Below are 15,065 nucleotides of genomic sequence, written 5' to 3'. Positions count from 1 at the left end.
AACATTGGGCATTAATGAGATGAATCAAGGGGCTGTTCAATAAAGGCGAAGGCGACCTTAGGCATTTCCCAGCTTGACAATAATTTTCCCGTCCCGTATAATAATGTTTACTTCACCTTCGTCCCGACGGCGCTTAAGTTCGTCCTGTAGTTCCCTGTCGCGTTCCCTTTCTTTTGGTGTCATATCTGGACGAACAAATCCAGAAGACAACGTCGGAAAGGTACTTTTCACCCGATTTAATCCACGGAGAAACGCCAGCCTTGATCTTGTATTCCGGAATCGGATCTTCACAATCCTGGGTTTACCATCATTCCTCAGCCTTCCATCACGAAAAACTTCCAGAATGTCCTGTTTCTCTGCTTCGGCGACTTCCTGAAAGAGCTGGGTATCCTGGACAGCTTCACCATTTTCTCGATGTGTCTTTGCTCCAACCACCACGAGATTATGCTTCCTAGCCTCCTTTGCTAGCATTTCCTCCATTAGGCTAGTTGACGTTCTGGCAACTTCTGGCATCATCTGCGTCATGATCTCTCGGACCAAAGTTGGTACCATGGCCTTCACGGTTTCACAGACAGTGGAGACCAAATCAGCAGAGTTCAGGGCACCGCACGGCCCAGACGACCCGGATAAAGGCACCGGAGTGCTATCCACGTAGGTGAACACCATTCCAGAGCTACTCAGAGAGGCGTAAGAATCCTTATCATACGCGGATAAGCCGGGGACGCAGGACTTGCAGATGTAAGTAGCTTGCTTATCTTGTATCGCGAGGCTTAGGTCCTGAACTGACAGTCCAGAGCACACGTAATGTATATAGTGTTTGCAGTGACTGAACTGGATCATTGCTCCATGGTCCACGGCACCGCAAAAACATGGTTTAGAAACTGCCTTTCTAGGCGCCATATCAAATAAATCAAAAACTCAGTTCAATTATTGAGTAAAACAAAACAAAAACTTCGACTCGACTTCAAAATACGGCATTTAGGACCCGCCGCATTTTCTTTTATTTTTCCCTTTTGTTGTGCTTTTTCATTCACAACCACAGAAAGTACACTAACTTGTTATATGTGTTACCTACGCGTGTGAGCAAGTGACTTTCTAACTTTGTCAGGAAAATCCCATCCTAGGTAAATTTCATTTTGCATTTTGTCAAATCAATGCCTTTTTCCCATATGGCTTTTGGTGGGAGAACACTCACGGCTTGCACTCTGTTTTATTTTGTTTTATAACTTTGTTATAAAAGTCATCAAAACATGCATATTCTTTTCTTGCCAGGCTCAAACACTGTACTACATAACACAATTTTTTCAGTTTTAAAATTGCTTTATGGCCGACCCAACCCACCACACGTGATGCGGACACTTTAGCAACGCTTGTTGCTTCTAGTGCTCTGCAGCTGAGTGTCGAGGGCCCGAAGCTGCTCCAGAAAAGCGCGATTGGGCGAGATGTTGCGCTTGGCGCTAACTGCTGTGATGGCCTGGGCTAGTGTCATCCCCTGGTGGATCATCAGGTAGGCCAGCACCAACGTGGACGAGCGGCTCAGCCCCATGGCGCAGTGCACAAGTACTCGCCCTAAAAAAAAATGACGTGACAAAGAAAGAATATCTCTTTTATGGAAGTTGTTTTAGATTTTAAAGGATGAGTTGTCCGTGACATAATTTTAGACAGATGCGGGATCAACAAATTCAAAAATTCAGAGAAGCCTTTATACAAACAAGGTCACCAGTCGCAGGGCAAACGGAGACAGACACCTCACTCGCTCATTCACACCTAGGGACAATTTGGACTGGCCAATTAACCTGACATGCATGTTTTTGGAATGTGGGAGGAAACCGGAGTGCCCAGAGGAAAACCCATGCAAGCACGGGGAGAACATGCAAACTCCACACAGGAAGGTTCGATCTCATGACCTCAGAACTGTGCTGCGGAAGTGCTAACCACTACTCTGTCGTGCTGCCCACCCAGAGAACCATAAAAGCAAATCCACCAACCGCCAAACCACTTTCTATCTATGAATCTATGAAATAATTATGCCATAGCCTGTGTCCGATATCAATGTAGATACACCACTTAAAATTGGTCTCACTATTGCAGTTAGTGTTGAGGCTCATTTTGACTGTCATTTCTCTCCTAAATTATGGTTTTAAAACAAGGTGCATCACAAAAAAGTGCAATTGCGGATACTAACTATTAACCTTTTGTGCAAACAGCGCTAGGCAAAAGAGAAAAAGTGTTCAAGCCCTGTCAATAGCTAGGCCCATTCCTACTACTCACCCAATCAAATTGCTTTGCTTGAGCTTCTGGGAAATTTTTGGGGGGGATTAAAGTTTGTTCTGCGGGTTTAGCGTAAAGTGTCTCAACAATCAACATAGACTGCTTAACCAGCTTCTTTAGCGATATACATCAACAACAGGTTCTGTTGGTGTGAGAGCTTGACTGTAAACTGTAAAATTTTGTTCTATATAACTGACATGCATTTGCATGTGGATTGATTGGCCCTGTATGAATTAATATATTATAAAACTATACAAGTTCTCTTTTATCTCTGCGCTATAAGTACTCATAAAAGAGCCATATATGATATGACTCGTGAGCAATAGATTCCCTACCCCTGCTGTTTAATATGTGCTTTTCAACTTCCCTAGTGTCCCGCAGGAAATTGTCCAATTGTATCTTGTCAGGTAAAGCATACAATCATTCAATATATTTGGTTTCTTACAGTGAGCACCCAAATAATTGTAATATTGATAAAAATCAATAGATAGCAGCAGATTACTATTTATTTTCTTTATTCATTTTCATTATCTGCTCACTAGGTATAGCACAGTATCTTTAGTAATGATAATAATAATAATAATAATAATACATTGTATTTCAGGACACTTAAGGTCGCTGTACATATTAGTAGGAAACAATAAACAAAGAGTAAAACAACCAAGTAAAATATAGCCAATAAAACACATTATAGTTAAAAGGGGTGGTGTGTGAGCCATATGGTCAAGAATAGGCAAGTCCGAAGAGGTGGGTTTTGAGTCCGGATTTGAAGGTGGACAGGGTCGCAGAATTTCGGAGGTCAGGCGGCAATGAGTTCAGAGCTGGGGCCAGAGCAGCTGAAAGCTCTGCTCCCCATGGAGCTGGGGCGGGGAGGGGTATAGTGAGATGGAGGGAGGAAGATGATCTCAGGGTGCAGGATGGCGTTGGCAATGTGAAGAAGGTCGGAGAGGTAGGGAGGGGCAAGGCAATGAAGAGCCATGTAAGTGTAGAGCACTATTTTAACATCTTATTTTGTTTTATAAAGCTATTTAAGACTGCCCTGCAAAAAATAATTATATGACACCACCTCATGACATCTCCTGGTTGAAGGCTACAGTCACTGTTTGAGTGACTGCAAAGTTAGCACTGATTAGAAATAATATATGGTAAATGGTATGCATTTATATACAGTGGGACCTCGGTTATCGCGGTTAATGGGGACCAAAACCACCCGCGAAAAGTGAAAATCTGTGAAGTAGCGACGCCCCTTTAAAAATGCTTAAAAAAAAATAAAATTAAAAAAAAAAAAAATATATATATATATATATATATATATATATATATATATTTTTTTTATTCTATTATTATTATTTTTTAGGCCTACGAAGCTCTGAACCCACGAACGTGGAACCACGAAGTAGCGACGCCCCTTCAAAAATGCTTAAAAAAAAATATATATATACATATATATATATATATATATATAATATATATTACCGTATTTTCCGCACTATAAGGCGCACCGGGTTATAGGGCGCACCCTGAAAAAATAGTTTTTGGTCCTATTTTTGACATATATAAGACGCACCGGATTATAAGGCGCTACAATGGGAACGTGGACAAAACAGTCAGATAGTTCAGTCCAACTTATTACCCCCTTAACATTCCGAAAGCTTGCAAAGACGCAAATACGTGTCGAGAACATGTGCGAATGCGGTGTCCGTAAGATGTCACTCAAATGCATCGTTCCATCATTCGGAAGGTTAAAGTCTTGGGATTCAAGAAATGATAACCATTCCTTCGTATCTATTTTCTTTTTCGCTCGCAACTTTACTGTGCATATGACAATAAACACTTGGAATTGAGTCTAATTTAAAAATAGACACTCCATTCCATCCATTATCTGCACCGCTTATCACAGAAACATCGAGTTCAGTCTGAAACAAGACAATATAAAACCGGGAATAGCTCACCAAAGTCATTGTGTTCATAATAATGTGCAGGCAATGTCCTCTTATATCCGTGAGGGTAGTAAATCCAGGGGAATACAATATTTACAAATACAGAATAGAAAAAAATGCTTTCTCTATGCCATCGGCCACATGCTATACGCATTCATCTTTTTCGGCCAATTCCAGGCTTTGTTTCGCTGTTTAAGCCAATGGCAGCCTGTACATTATAAAAAGGATCCGCCTCTTGACCTCCGAATAACTTTAGCCAATAGTGATCGATTCAACTGATGATTGACACATCTTTTTCGGCCAATTGCAGGCTTTGTTTGCCGTTTGAGCCAATGGCAGTCTGTAAATGATAAAAAGGATCCGCCTCTTGACCTCCGAATAACTTTAGCCAATAGTGATCGATTCAACTGATGATTCACACATTGGTTAGCCAATGAAACGCCGGTAAATAAATCCCACCAACCACCGCGTACTACTTGGCGTTCGGGGGAAAATCGAGTCGGCGGCTGCCAGTTAGTTGGAAAACTTAATGTTGATCCATAAATAAGGCGCATTGTATTATAAGGCGCATGGTCAGCTTTTGAAAAAAATAAAGGCTTTTAGGTGCGCCTTATAGTGCGGAAAATACGGTATATATATATATATATATATATATATATATATATTTTTTTTAAATTATTTTATTTTATTACTATTATTTTTTAGGCCCGCGAAGCTCTGAATCCGCGAATGTCGAAGCGCGAAGTAGCGAGGTCCCACTATAGCGCTTTTCAAGTCAATGACCTCCCAAAGTGCTTTACAATGTGCTTCACACTTACCCATTTACACACACACTCACACACCAATAGGGAGTTAGCCATTGTATGTAATAGTTAGTAAATCTAATAAAATAAAAATCTCACATCATTTATATATTTTTTCTTTTTATTTTAATCATTCTTTTCTTATTTTACCAAAAAAGGATATATAGTTGTAAATGAAAAATTTATTCCACAGGCGTCTTATTTTTGTTCATTATAAGTATTTATATTTTTTTTTTAAATAGAAATAAATGCAGAAAAACTCAAGCAAGTGGTTAAAAACCGGAAATATTAACCAAAATACAGTGGAACCTCGGTTCTCGACCATAATCCGTTCCAGAACACTGTTCGAAAACCGATTTGTTCGATCACTGAAATCATTTTTCCCATTAAAAATAATGTAAATCGTTTTAATCCGTTCCAACACCCTGAATGTTTACCATGAATGTTTAACGGAAACATAAAGCTAACCCAGGCTAATTGTACGTCCGCGTTATCGTAATCTTCCGTACGAAAGATTACGCTAACATGAACGTGTAAAAATAAAAAAATTAGGTCGTTTACAAGTCATTTAGCACCCGGGTCTCCACAACAAGTGGTGAGCAGTTCATTGGAAAGGGGGCTCTGTTCCAACACCCTGAATGTTGGGCTCCGTTCCAACATCCTTAATGTTTACCTGTAAACATAAAGCTAACCCAGGCTAATCATACATTCGCGTTATCGTAATCTTCCGTACAAAAGATTACGCTAACATGAACGTGTAAAAATTAAAAAAAGGATAAAAAAATAATTATGGATAGGATTTCTTACCTTTGTGGTGGTCAGCAGAAGGCGCAGGTGGACGGCCGTTGTTTGCTTATAGCACTCACTCCCTTAGCCACGTCACTAGATTTCACAGCCTTCTTATTCTTTAGTATCGTACTGATCGTAGATTTAGCCATGCTGTATTCCCTAGCAAGATCAGACACTCGCACACCTCCTTCATATTTTGCTATTATTTCTTTCTTAAATACAATAGTTGTACGCACTATTTTTTTTTTCACCCGTAGCAACTTTGCTGCTTGCACTGACTTTCTTCGGAGGCATAATTAGGGGCTAAAACACCAGTACGCCGCTCAGCATCGCACCCTAGCGTACGCACTCACGCATTACCGGCGTTCAAACTCTGATTTTTTGACTGAACAGCGAAGCAGGAATTTCTCAAAATTTTTGGTCGGACTCCGATTTGTTCGAACTGAGAGGCGTTCGAAAACCGAGGTTCCACTGTAAATACATTGGGTTACACCTGAGCCATGGTGACCACAAATTATAAGAACAACTTTAAACTGTCCATTTAAGCTGAAAAAGAAAGACATGAAAGTAGTTTGGCAAATTATTTTTTATACATTTTCGACGAAACGTATGCTTCGGGATTTTTTAATGAATAAAAGTGCCTCGGCTCAACAAAGGTTGTAAAACCCTGTAATATAGGACCACTATTGCAGTGTTTCCCATAGAACTTTGTGAGACCTCAGTGGGCGGTCAGTCTTGCAGCCCGGGGACCAATTAGGGCCCACAGGGTGATTGTTAGATGCCCCCACTGTAGTGGGGACAGATGTATTATTTAGTGCCTCCTAGTGGTAGAAAAAAATATTCATCAAAGGTGGGGTGCATTGCTTGAGTTGTCCTTAGAAAAAAATATATATATTTTCTCTGTTAAGCATGTTTTAACAAAATCCAACTGTGTTCATAAAGAGGAATTCGGGCATGTCTAAGAAATACCATGTACTTGCACACTAATCATGTGTTACTCTGCCGGCATCTCCTGGCTTGAAGTCATGATTCAGCCTCAAGTATTCAAATCGCGCATCCCGACTTTAGAAAGGACATAATTGATTTTAAAAAACAACACACACGAACTATGAAATAATCATGCAGTCTTTTGAAAATACTCTTTGCTCGAGAAATGTGTATTTATTTTACATAACATGAACTAATGGTCAGCCATCTTTCTGCTACGGCTAACCAAAAATCTGGGAAGGAAGATGGGAGGTAAAATTTTACATTTTGGTCACTCTGCATCTCCATATTTTGTATTGTACCTTCCAATTGTTTTTGGTTGCACTACACAATACAGCATCATCAAGTTGTCAAATAATACACATCGTCCCTTTAATGTACTAATGTATATATCACACTGTTACAACTGTCTACTAGCAGTGTTACAACCGTACATGGTACTGAGTTCAACTGAGACTGTCACAGACTTTGGGAGCTACTTAGCACTCGACCATTGTAAAAGACAAATTAAGGTACCATTTATTGAGAGTTTGAGAGTAATAGCACAAAAGATCATAAAATGGGGGGCAACTGTACTCGGTCTCCCTACTATTATTTGCTTGAATGCAACCTAGGGCAATCGCCGTTCTGGGCATCTCACCTGTCGGCAGAGTCAAGGCATTCCGGATGAAGTCAGCTGCCGAATAAAAGAAGACGCTGAGATCAAAAGTGACCATGTCAAAGGCTTCCACGCCATGATAAGTCAGGTTGACATCGCGGTAGAAAGCGGCGCCTGTGTTGACGTTGAACTTCCCGTGGGCCGCGTTCAACACATGGCTAATGCCTTGTGCCCGAAGTTGACGCCTGTCTTTGGCGGCATACCTTAACAGAACAAAAATTGAATGATAAACACACCTCAGCGTGTTCATTGCTCTTGGATATCGACACCACAGCTCTTCAAAATAGAGGCTTTCAAAAGTTTTATTACAGAACAAGCAGAATTTTTCTGTGTTGGTGGGCATTCTCCTTGGGTGTGGTTGTTGGGGTTGTTAGTGAGCTCAGTCGAAAGTGCTGCTTCCTGAAAAATACCTCACTCACCTCCCATCACTAATCTCTTGTTCGGAAAGGACTTGGCGTAACTAATTCGCGAGCCAAACAACCCCTCTCGCCTGGCTGTGTGGTATCCCTCCATGGCCCAGTAACAGCCTGCAGAAGTACGGTTCCGAACTGGAAGTATAAATACCCCCCTAGGCTCGGTCCAATGGCCAATTGTAACGCACACGTTTCGGCAATCCACAGCCCTCAAGTAGAATGCCCATCAATGCCGAGCCACGTGTTATTATTCAAATAGTAGAAGTAGCCAAATGTGCCTGGCACCTAAGAAACAGAATCAGACCAGGATGTCACTGAACAGGATTTATTGAAATGATACCAAGTGTAAGCGTGACTGGGGAAACATAAGTCTGGAGAAGTCTTCCGGGATTCGACAAAGGGGGTGGTGAACTTGGGGCGAATGTCAGGCTTTAGACACTGCTATTCGGCAAGGAGGGAGTCTAGGTGCAAGAGGATAGGCAAGGCTTACAGGACGTCTAGGCAAAATTAGGAGATAAAAGAAAACAAATTTGACTGGTCAAATGTGAATCAGCTTCGATTTACCACAAATTCTCAATGTTAGAGAAGTTGTAGCTTGTTTCCAGTAGCTTTTAAGGCTGCAGTCTTGATTTGAGGCTGCTAGAGCTGGGTTGACATTGTTATTCATTGGGGGTGCCTTGACACAAAGCCTAGCTAAAAAACCCCTAGAGCTTTAAAGTACAACCGTGTAAATTTTCACAAAACTAGGTCAGCTGTTTCGGAGCCTATAAGCCACAAACACACACACACACACAAATAGGTATTTATAAATACATTTAGATAGATTACATGTATATAATATTAGATACATTTAGAAGTTTATGTCATGATTCAAGGCATCTGTGGCTGCCCAATTGGCGCCAACAGCCCTGAGAGCTGATTAGCTAAGAGACTCCTTTTAAACCCCCGGCTTTCAAGAGGAAGCCGTCAGATCGTTGCGTACCGATACTCCCAGCTAGGCAAGCTCATACTTTCAGACATTTTTCCTGCCTGTTTTCCTCTGCTTGATACCTGATGCCGACCTGTTTCTGAACCCGATTCTGCCCTGTTCTGCCATCCCGACATGCAACCTGTTTTGCCCCGCTTCCTGCCTGACACCTGTTGCCAACCTCATTTCTGAACCAAATACCGCCCTTGCTCTCCCGTGCCGGCTAAACGACCAGTATTCCTGCAAAGTCTATGATGATCCCCGCTCCACACGGAAGTGCCACTTCCACGTTTCCAGCCACCTGCTACCCTTGTCCGTCAACCATCGGATCGTGGAAGCAAGCCCTTCTATCCTTCTTTATCAATAAAACTGAGTAAACGAACGCTACTGGGTCCTGTCTCTGTTTCTGGTCCATGACAGAACGATCTGACGAGAAATGGATCAAGCTAACGTTTCTCCGAGCGGAGATCGAAGCAACTCGGAGTCTTCCTCTGCCTAGCAATGCTTGCAATGGACCGAGGGCGCCGTCCAACAAGTCACGTGTGACGTCGCCTCCCTTCTACAACAAGTGCTACAGCAACAACATATCCTAGAGCAACAACAGCAGCAAGTAGCAAGAATGTCGGATCAGCTGTCAAGACAACTGACGTTATCGGCTCCGTCTCTCGGCAATCCGTCCCCGAGCATACAATCGCAATCTCCGGTCATGCCGCTCCCAACCCCCCACGCAATCGAAACGGCAGAAACGCGTATGCACGCGCGGTAGAAATCTTGTGGCGATCCTGCATAGGTTTGCGCTTTCTTGGTGAATTGTCAACTCATACTTGATCTGCAACTTCACGTCAGAAGCGGCCCAAGTGGCCTTCACTATCAATCATCTGTTCGGGAGAGCCTGACGCTGGGGAACGGCCGAATTCCAGCGGGGTTCAGCGCCGTGTTCCTCCTTCGACCTCCTGGCTCAGGAGATACTAAAAGTTTTTGACCCAGGATCTTCATCAGCCGATGCATCCCGGTCCCTAATGAACATTCGCCAGGGAAGACGTACCATAGCAGATTATTCCATTGACTTGCGAACATTGGCCAGCCAAAGCAAATGGAACGCGGAGGCATTAGTGGACGCCTATCTCCACAGCTCGGCGGACTATATGAAAGATAAGTTGGTGTCCCACGCCCCTCCTACCAACTATCTTGATGAAGCTATTGCGCTGATGGCCCGAATCGCTCGCCGAGTCCAAGCACGACGTCAGGAGAGGGGCCGCCCGGGACGACTGTCAGCCAGTTCGCCCAAAGAGCGACTTTCCTAGGGGCTCTCTTTGTACTGTGGCCGCAAAGGACACCGGGTCTCTTCTTGCCCGTTAAAAGGGGGAGTTGTCAGACATCGGAGGCGTCCATTTGAGTTCAGCCCTTATTTCGACCTCCCGAAACCCTGGACGCATCCTTGAAGCTCGCCTCCTGATTGATGGCTCCCCCCAGACCATCCGCGCTGGTGGATTCCAGCACCGAAGCAAACCTCCTCGACATCCTTTCGCTCGTAAGCTCGGAATACTGCTGTCTCCTCTCCCGACCCCAATATCAGCCCGAGCGTTAGACGGTCATCTGTTGGGCACCTTCAAACAGATCACTGAGCCGGTGGAAATGAAGTTGTCCGGCAACCATCAGGAGCGGATCCGTTTCCACCTTCTTCCATCCCCCGGTCAACCGCTCGTTCTGGGACACCTGTGGTTGGTGCAGCACAACCCCCACCTCAATTGGCGCACGGGGCGGGGCTGGAATGGGGTGTCGATTGCCACCGGTCCTGTCTGCGCGCCGCCTCTCATCCCGACCGGCCCACTTCCTCGAAGACTCCACCGGACCGGTCCCAAGTTCCCGCCTGCTACCACCACTTACGCGAAGTTTTCAGTAAGGCCAAGGCCACTATGGGCCTTATGACTGCGCCATCGACCTCCTACCGGGCTCTACTCCTCCTCTGGGCCGGCTCTACTCCCTTTTCTCTCCGAGAGACAGGCCATGGAGGAGTACATATCAGATGCCTTGGCGGCCGGCATAATATGACCGTCATCGTCGCCGGCAGGAGCCGGGTTTTTCTTTGTGGGAAAGAAGGACGGTTTCTTGCGGCTTGGCATCGACTACCGGGGACTTAACGAGATCACGGTAAAGAACCGGTACCCCTTACCTTTGATCTCCTCCGCCTTCGAACTGTTTCAGGGGGCCAGTTTAGACAAAAGTTGATCTCCGCAATGCTTACCATCTGGTCCGTATCCGGGAGGGCGACGAGTGGAAGATGGCTTTCAACACCCCCACGGGGCACTAGGAATACCTGGTCATCCCCTTCGGACTAACCAACGCCCCCGCCATCTTCCAGTCCCTCATTAATGACGTGCTGCGTGATGTAATCAACCGGTTCGTGTTTGTCTACCTGGTTGACATCCTGGAGGAACACACGCAGCACGTCTAGCTCGTCCTTCGTCGCCTCCTAGAAAACTCCCTCTTCGTGTAGGCGGAGAAGTGTGAATTTCACGCCAAGACCGTGGCCTTCCAGGGATACATCATGGCGGAGGGGAGGCTGCAGATGGACCCCGCGGATGTATCGGCGGTTACTTCCTAGCCTGTCCCCGATTGTTGCAAGAAGCTCCAGCAGTTCCTGAGATTTGCCAATTTTTACTGCCGATTCATACGGATTTACAGTACAGTAGCAGCTCCCCTAATGGCTCTCACCAGCCCTAAAGGAGCGTTCAGGTGGTCTACCGCAGCCGACAATGCCTTCACCACCCTCAAGATACACTTCTTTACGGCTCCCATTCTCCAAGTGCCCGACTCTGAACAACAACTCGTGGTGGAAGTGGACGCCTCGGATGTGGGGGTAGGTGCGGTTCTGTCCCAGAGGTCGGCCGAGGACCACAAGATGCACCTCTGCGCCTTCTTTTCACGACGCTTATCCCCGGCAGAACGCAATTACGAGATCGGGGATCGTGAACTACTGGCCATTAAGCTGGCACTAGAAGAATGGCGTCACTGGCTGGAGGGGGTGTCAGTTCCGTTCCTGGTGTGGACAGACCATAAGAACCTGGAATACATCCGCTCTGCAAAGCGCCTGAACCCGAGACAATCCCGCTGGTCCCAATTCTTCGCCAGATTTAACTTCACTCTTTCCTACCGCCCGGGGTCCCGTAACGTCTCCCACCAGTTCCAGAAAGAGGACGATCAACCCCGGGGTCCGGCTGCTATCCTCCCTGCTTTCCGGGTGTTTGCCACCCTTTCCTGGGACATTGAGGACCATGTCAGGGAGGCGCTCCGCGATCAAGCGGGGCCCAGTACCTGTCTTGATGGGCGACTGTTCGTTCCGGAGGCTCTCCGTTCCGAGGTTCTCCAATGGGGACACGACACCACTTTTCCTGCCACCCGGGGGCAGCCCGCACCGGGAGCTCCGTGGCCCGACGCCTCTGGTGGCCCTCCTTGGCAAGGGACGGTTAGGACTACATAAGGGCTTGCAAAACCTGCGCCCGGAACAATTCGTCTAACTTACCCCCTGCTGGCCTACTGCCACCCTTGCCAGTTCCCAGTCGTCCATGGTCCAACATATCTATGGACTTCGTGAATGGACTGCCTGCCTCGGAAGGATGGACAACCATTCTCACCATAGTCAAGTCAAGTCATTTTTATATAGTTGTGTATAGCCCTTAATCACAAATAGTCTCAAAGGGCTTCACTGGTTATTACACAAACTATTTTTCAGACTATTATTACACCATCCCCTGATCTGGAACCAACATGAGGGCAAGGAAAAACTCAAAAACCTCAACATGAGGAAATTGAAGAAACTTTGAGAAGGGACCGCACATGTGGCATCCCCCTTTCAGGATTACCAGACAGCAAAGGATGCTGCAATCACAAATAATACAGAGATATTGTCCAAGAAGAGTATAGGTTATACATATGCTATAGAGTAGAAGTGTGTTGTAAGCTTAGATTTAAACATTTCCACTGAGGTTGCAGATCAGATCTCAGGGGGAAGACCATTCCACAGCACCGGTGCCCGGATGGAGAACGCTCTTGAACCAGCGGAACACTTCTTGGCCCTTGGGATCACCAGAAGAACAGCGCTCTCAGAACGAAGGCTTCGGACCGGAACATAGGGGGAAATCAGATCTGAAAGATATGAAGGAGCAAGTCCATGTATGATTTTGTATAATACTAAGAGAACCTTGAAATCACATCTTAGGCTAACAGGAAGCCAATGCAGGTTAGCCAAAATCGGCGTGATGTGATCGGACTTTTTTGTCCTAGATAAAAGCCTCGCTGCAGCATTTTGTACCAGCTGAAGACTCTTGATTCTGGACTTCGGGAGACCGGAGTAGTGCATTACAGTAATCGAGACGGGAAGTAACAAACGCGTGAATTATAATTTCCGCATCCGACTGAGACCGCATAGGACGAATTTTAGCAATGTTGCGAAGATGGAAGAAAGCGGTTCTAGTAATTTTCTTCACATGTGTTTGAAAGGACAGATCGGGGTCAAATATGACACGTAAATTTTTAACTGACTCACTCTGTGTGATGTTACATTTGTCAATGTTCACAGCAGGTTTTGAGAATAAGTCATTTAGATGGACCAATAACTAACATTTTGGTCTTTTCAGAGTTAAGACGCAAGAAATTGAAATTGAGTGACATCCACTCTTATATCTCAGTGAGGCAGGCCTCCAAATTTTCACAATTTAGTGTGGCAGATTCCTCCAACGGAAGATATAGTTGAGTGTCATCTGCGTAGCAGTGGAAATTGATATTATACTTGCGAATAATATCACCTAATGGAAGCATGTAAATGCTGAAAAGAAGGGGGCCAAGCACTGAACCCTGCGGAACACCACAGGTAACACTAACACGCTCAGATGTCATTTTGCCATATTTATCACAGTGCGTCCTATCTGAGAGGTAGGATCTGAGGACAGTTCCTGAGAGACCAATTCATTTTTTCAGCCGTTCTAGTAAGGATATTATGGTCCACTGTGTCAAAAGCAGCACTAAGGTCCAGCAGCAGCAAAAGTGATGAAGCGCCAGAGTCCATTGCCAGTAGGAGATCATTGGTTACCTTAATCAGAGCTGTCTCAGTAGAGTGGTTAGCCCTGAATCCTGATTGCATTGATTCAAAAAGATTGTTCTCGGATATGAAATCATTCAGCTGCTGTGCCACTACTTTTTCAAGTACTTTAGAAAGAAACGATTTTTGGTTTGACACAGGTCTATAATTACATAAGCTTTCTGGATCAAGGTTGGGTCGTTTCAGTGTAGGTTTAATAACAGCGGACTTAAAAGCCGCTGGAACTACACCTGAGGAGAGTGATATGTTTATAATATTTAGAACTGAAGGTCCAAGGACCCCAAAAAGACCTTTAATAATTGAACCTGGAAGCGGGTCGAACAGGCAAGTCGTCGACTTGGACGTATTCACCACCTGTTTAAGGTTATCGAGTGACAGTTCACTAAATCGGGACCAATTTCCTGGACAGCCACCATGTCGTGCATCTATACTGTAGATTTCAGCCCTTTAGTATGTGTTGTATTAACACTGTCTTTAGCAATTTCTTCCTGTATGCATTGAATCTTCTTATTAAAGAAGACCATTAAGTCTTGGGCTGAACTGGTGGAACTATCTGGGATAATCTGTTGCCTTGTAAGCGATGCTACAGTGTTGAAAAGGATTTTGGGATTGTTCTTTTGTGACGCAATCACCTTCGAAAGGTAGGCTGATTTTGCAGAGGCAAGGGCCGCTTTATACTTTAACAAGCTGTCACACCAGGTTTGATGGAAAACTTCAAGCTTGGTAGCGCGCCATTTTCTTTCAGATTTCCTGCATTCTTGATTAAGGGATCTAGTTTCATCAGTAAACCAAGGCGTGCATCTTTTAGGTCGTGATTTAAGCCGTATGGGCGCTATTGAATCCAGGACACTAGCCAGGGTAGCATTAAACTCATTCATGAATGAGTCGATAGCACCTTTGTATGAAGGAAAGGACGCAACTGCTCCTGAAAGAAGATCGGAGAGCTCAGAAACTGTGCCAGTGCTTATATTGTGTCCGCTAAATCCTTCAGCTTTTTTAGTACTACATTTAGCTAGCACCTCAAATGTAACTAAATAATGATCCGAGATAACGGTAGTACACGGTAACACCATCATGTTTGAGGTTGAAACTCCTCGAGTCAGAACCAAATCTAGCGTGTTTCCATCTTTATGAGTTGG

The 15,065-nt window shown here is 44.8% G+C and overlaps 1 protein-coding gene across 1 annotated transcript in view; it reads right to left on the bottom strand.

The window, feature by feature from the left end:
• Positions 1 to 751: 751 nt before the first annotated feature.
• The window catches only part of LOC148346894 (dual specificity protein phosphatase 13B-like), a 28,108-nt gene continuing 13,794 nt past the window's right edge, over positions 752 to 15,065 (bottom strand). Inside the window, exons 3-4 of the mRNA XM_088324200.1 lie at positions 7,431 to 7,651; positions 752 to 1,569 (exon numbers count right to left, since the gene is read on the bottom strand). Coding sequence (XP_088180326.1) covers positions 1,361 to 1,569; positions 7,431 to 7,651 — 430 coding nt within the window. The 3' untranslated portion in view covers positions 752 to 1,360. The remainder of the gene's footprint in view (positions 1,570 to 7,430; positions 7,652 to 15,065) is intronic.

This window comes from Urocampus carinirostris, chromosome 19, assembly GCF_059441175.1.
Source record: "Urocampus carinirostris isolate Australia breed hairy pipefish chromosome 19, RoL_Ucar_1.0, whole genome shotgun sequence".
In the NCBI taxonomy this organism is placed as follows: Eukaryota; Metazoa; Chordata; class Actinopteri; order Syngnathiformes; family Syngnathidae; genus Urocampus; species Urocampus carinirostris.
The sequence above is the reverse complement of the archived record's forward strand: the minus strand, read 5'-3'. Positions and strand labels throughout refer to the sequence as shown.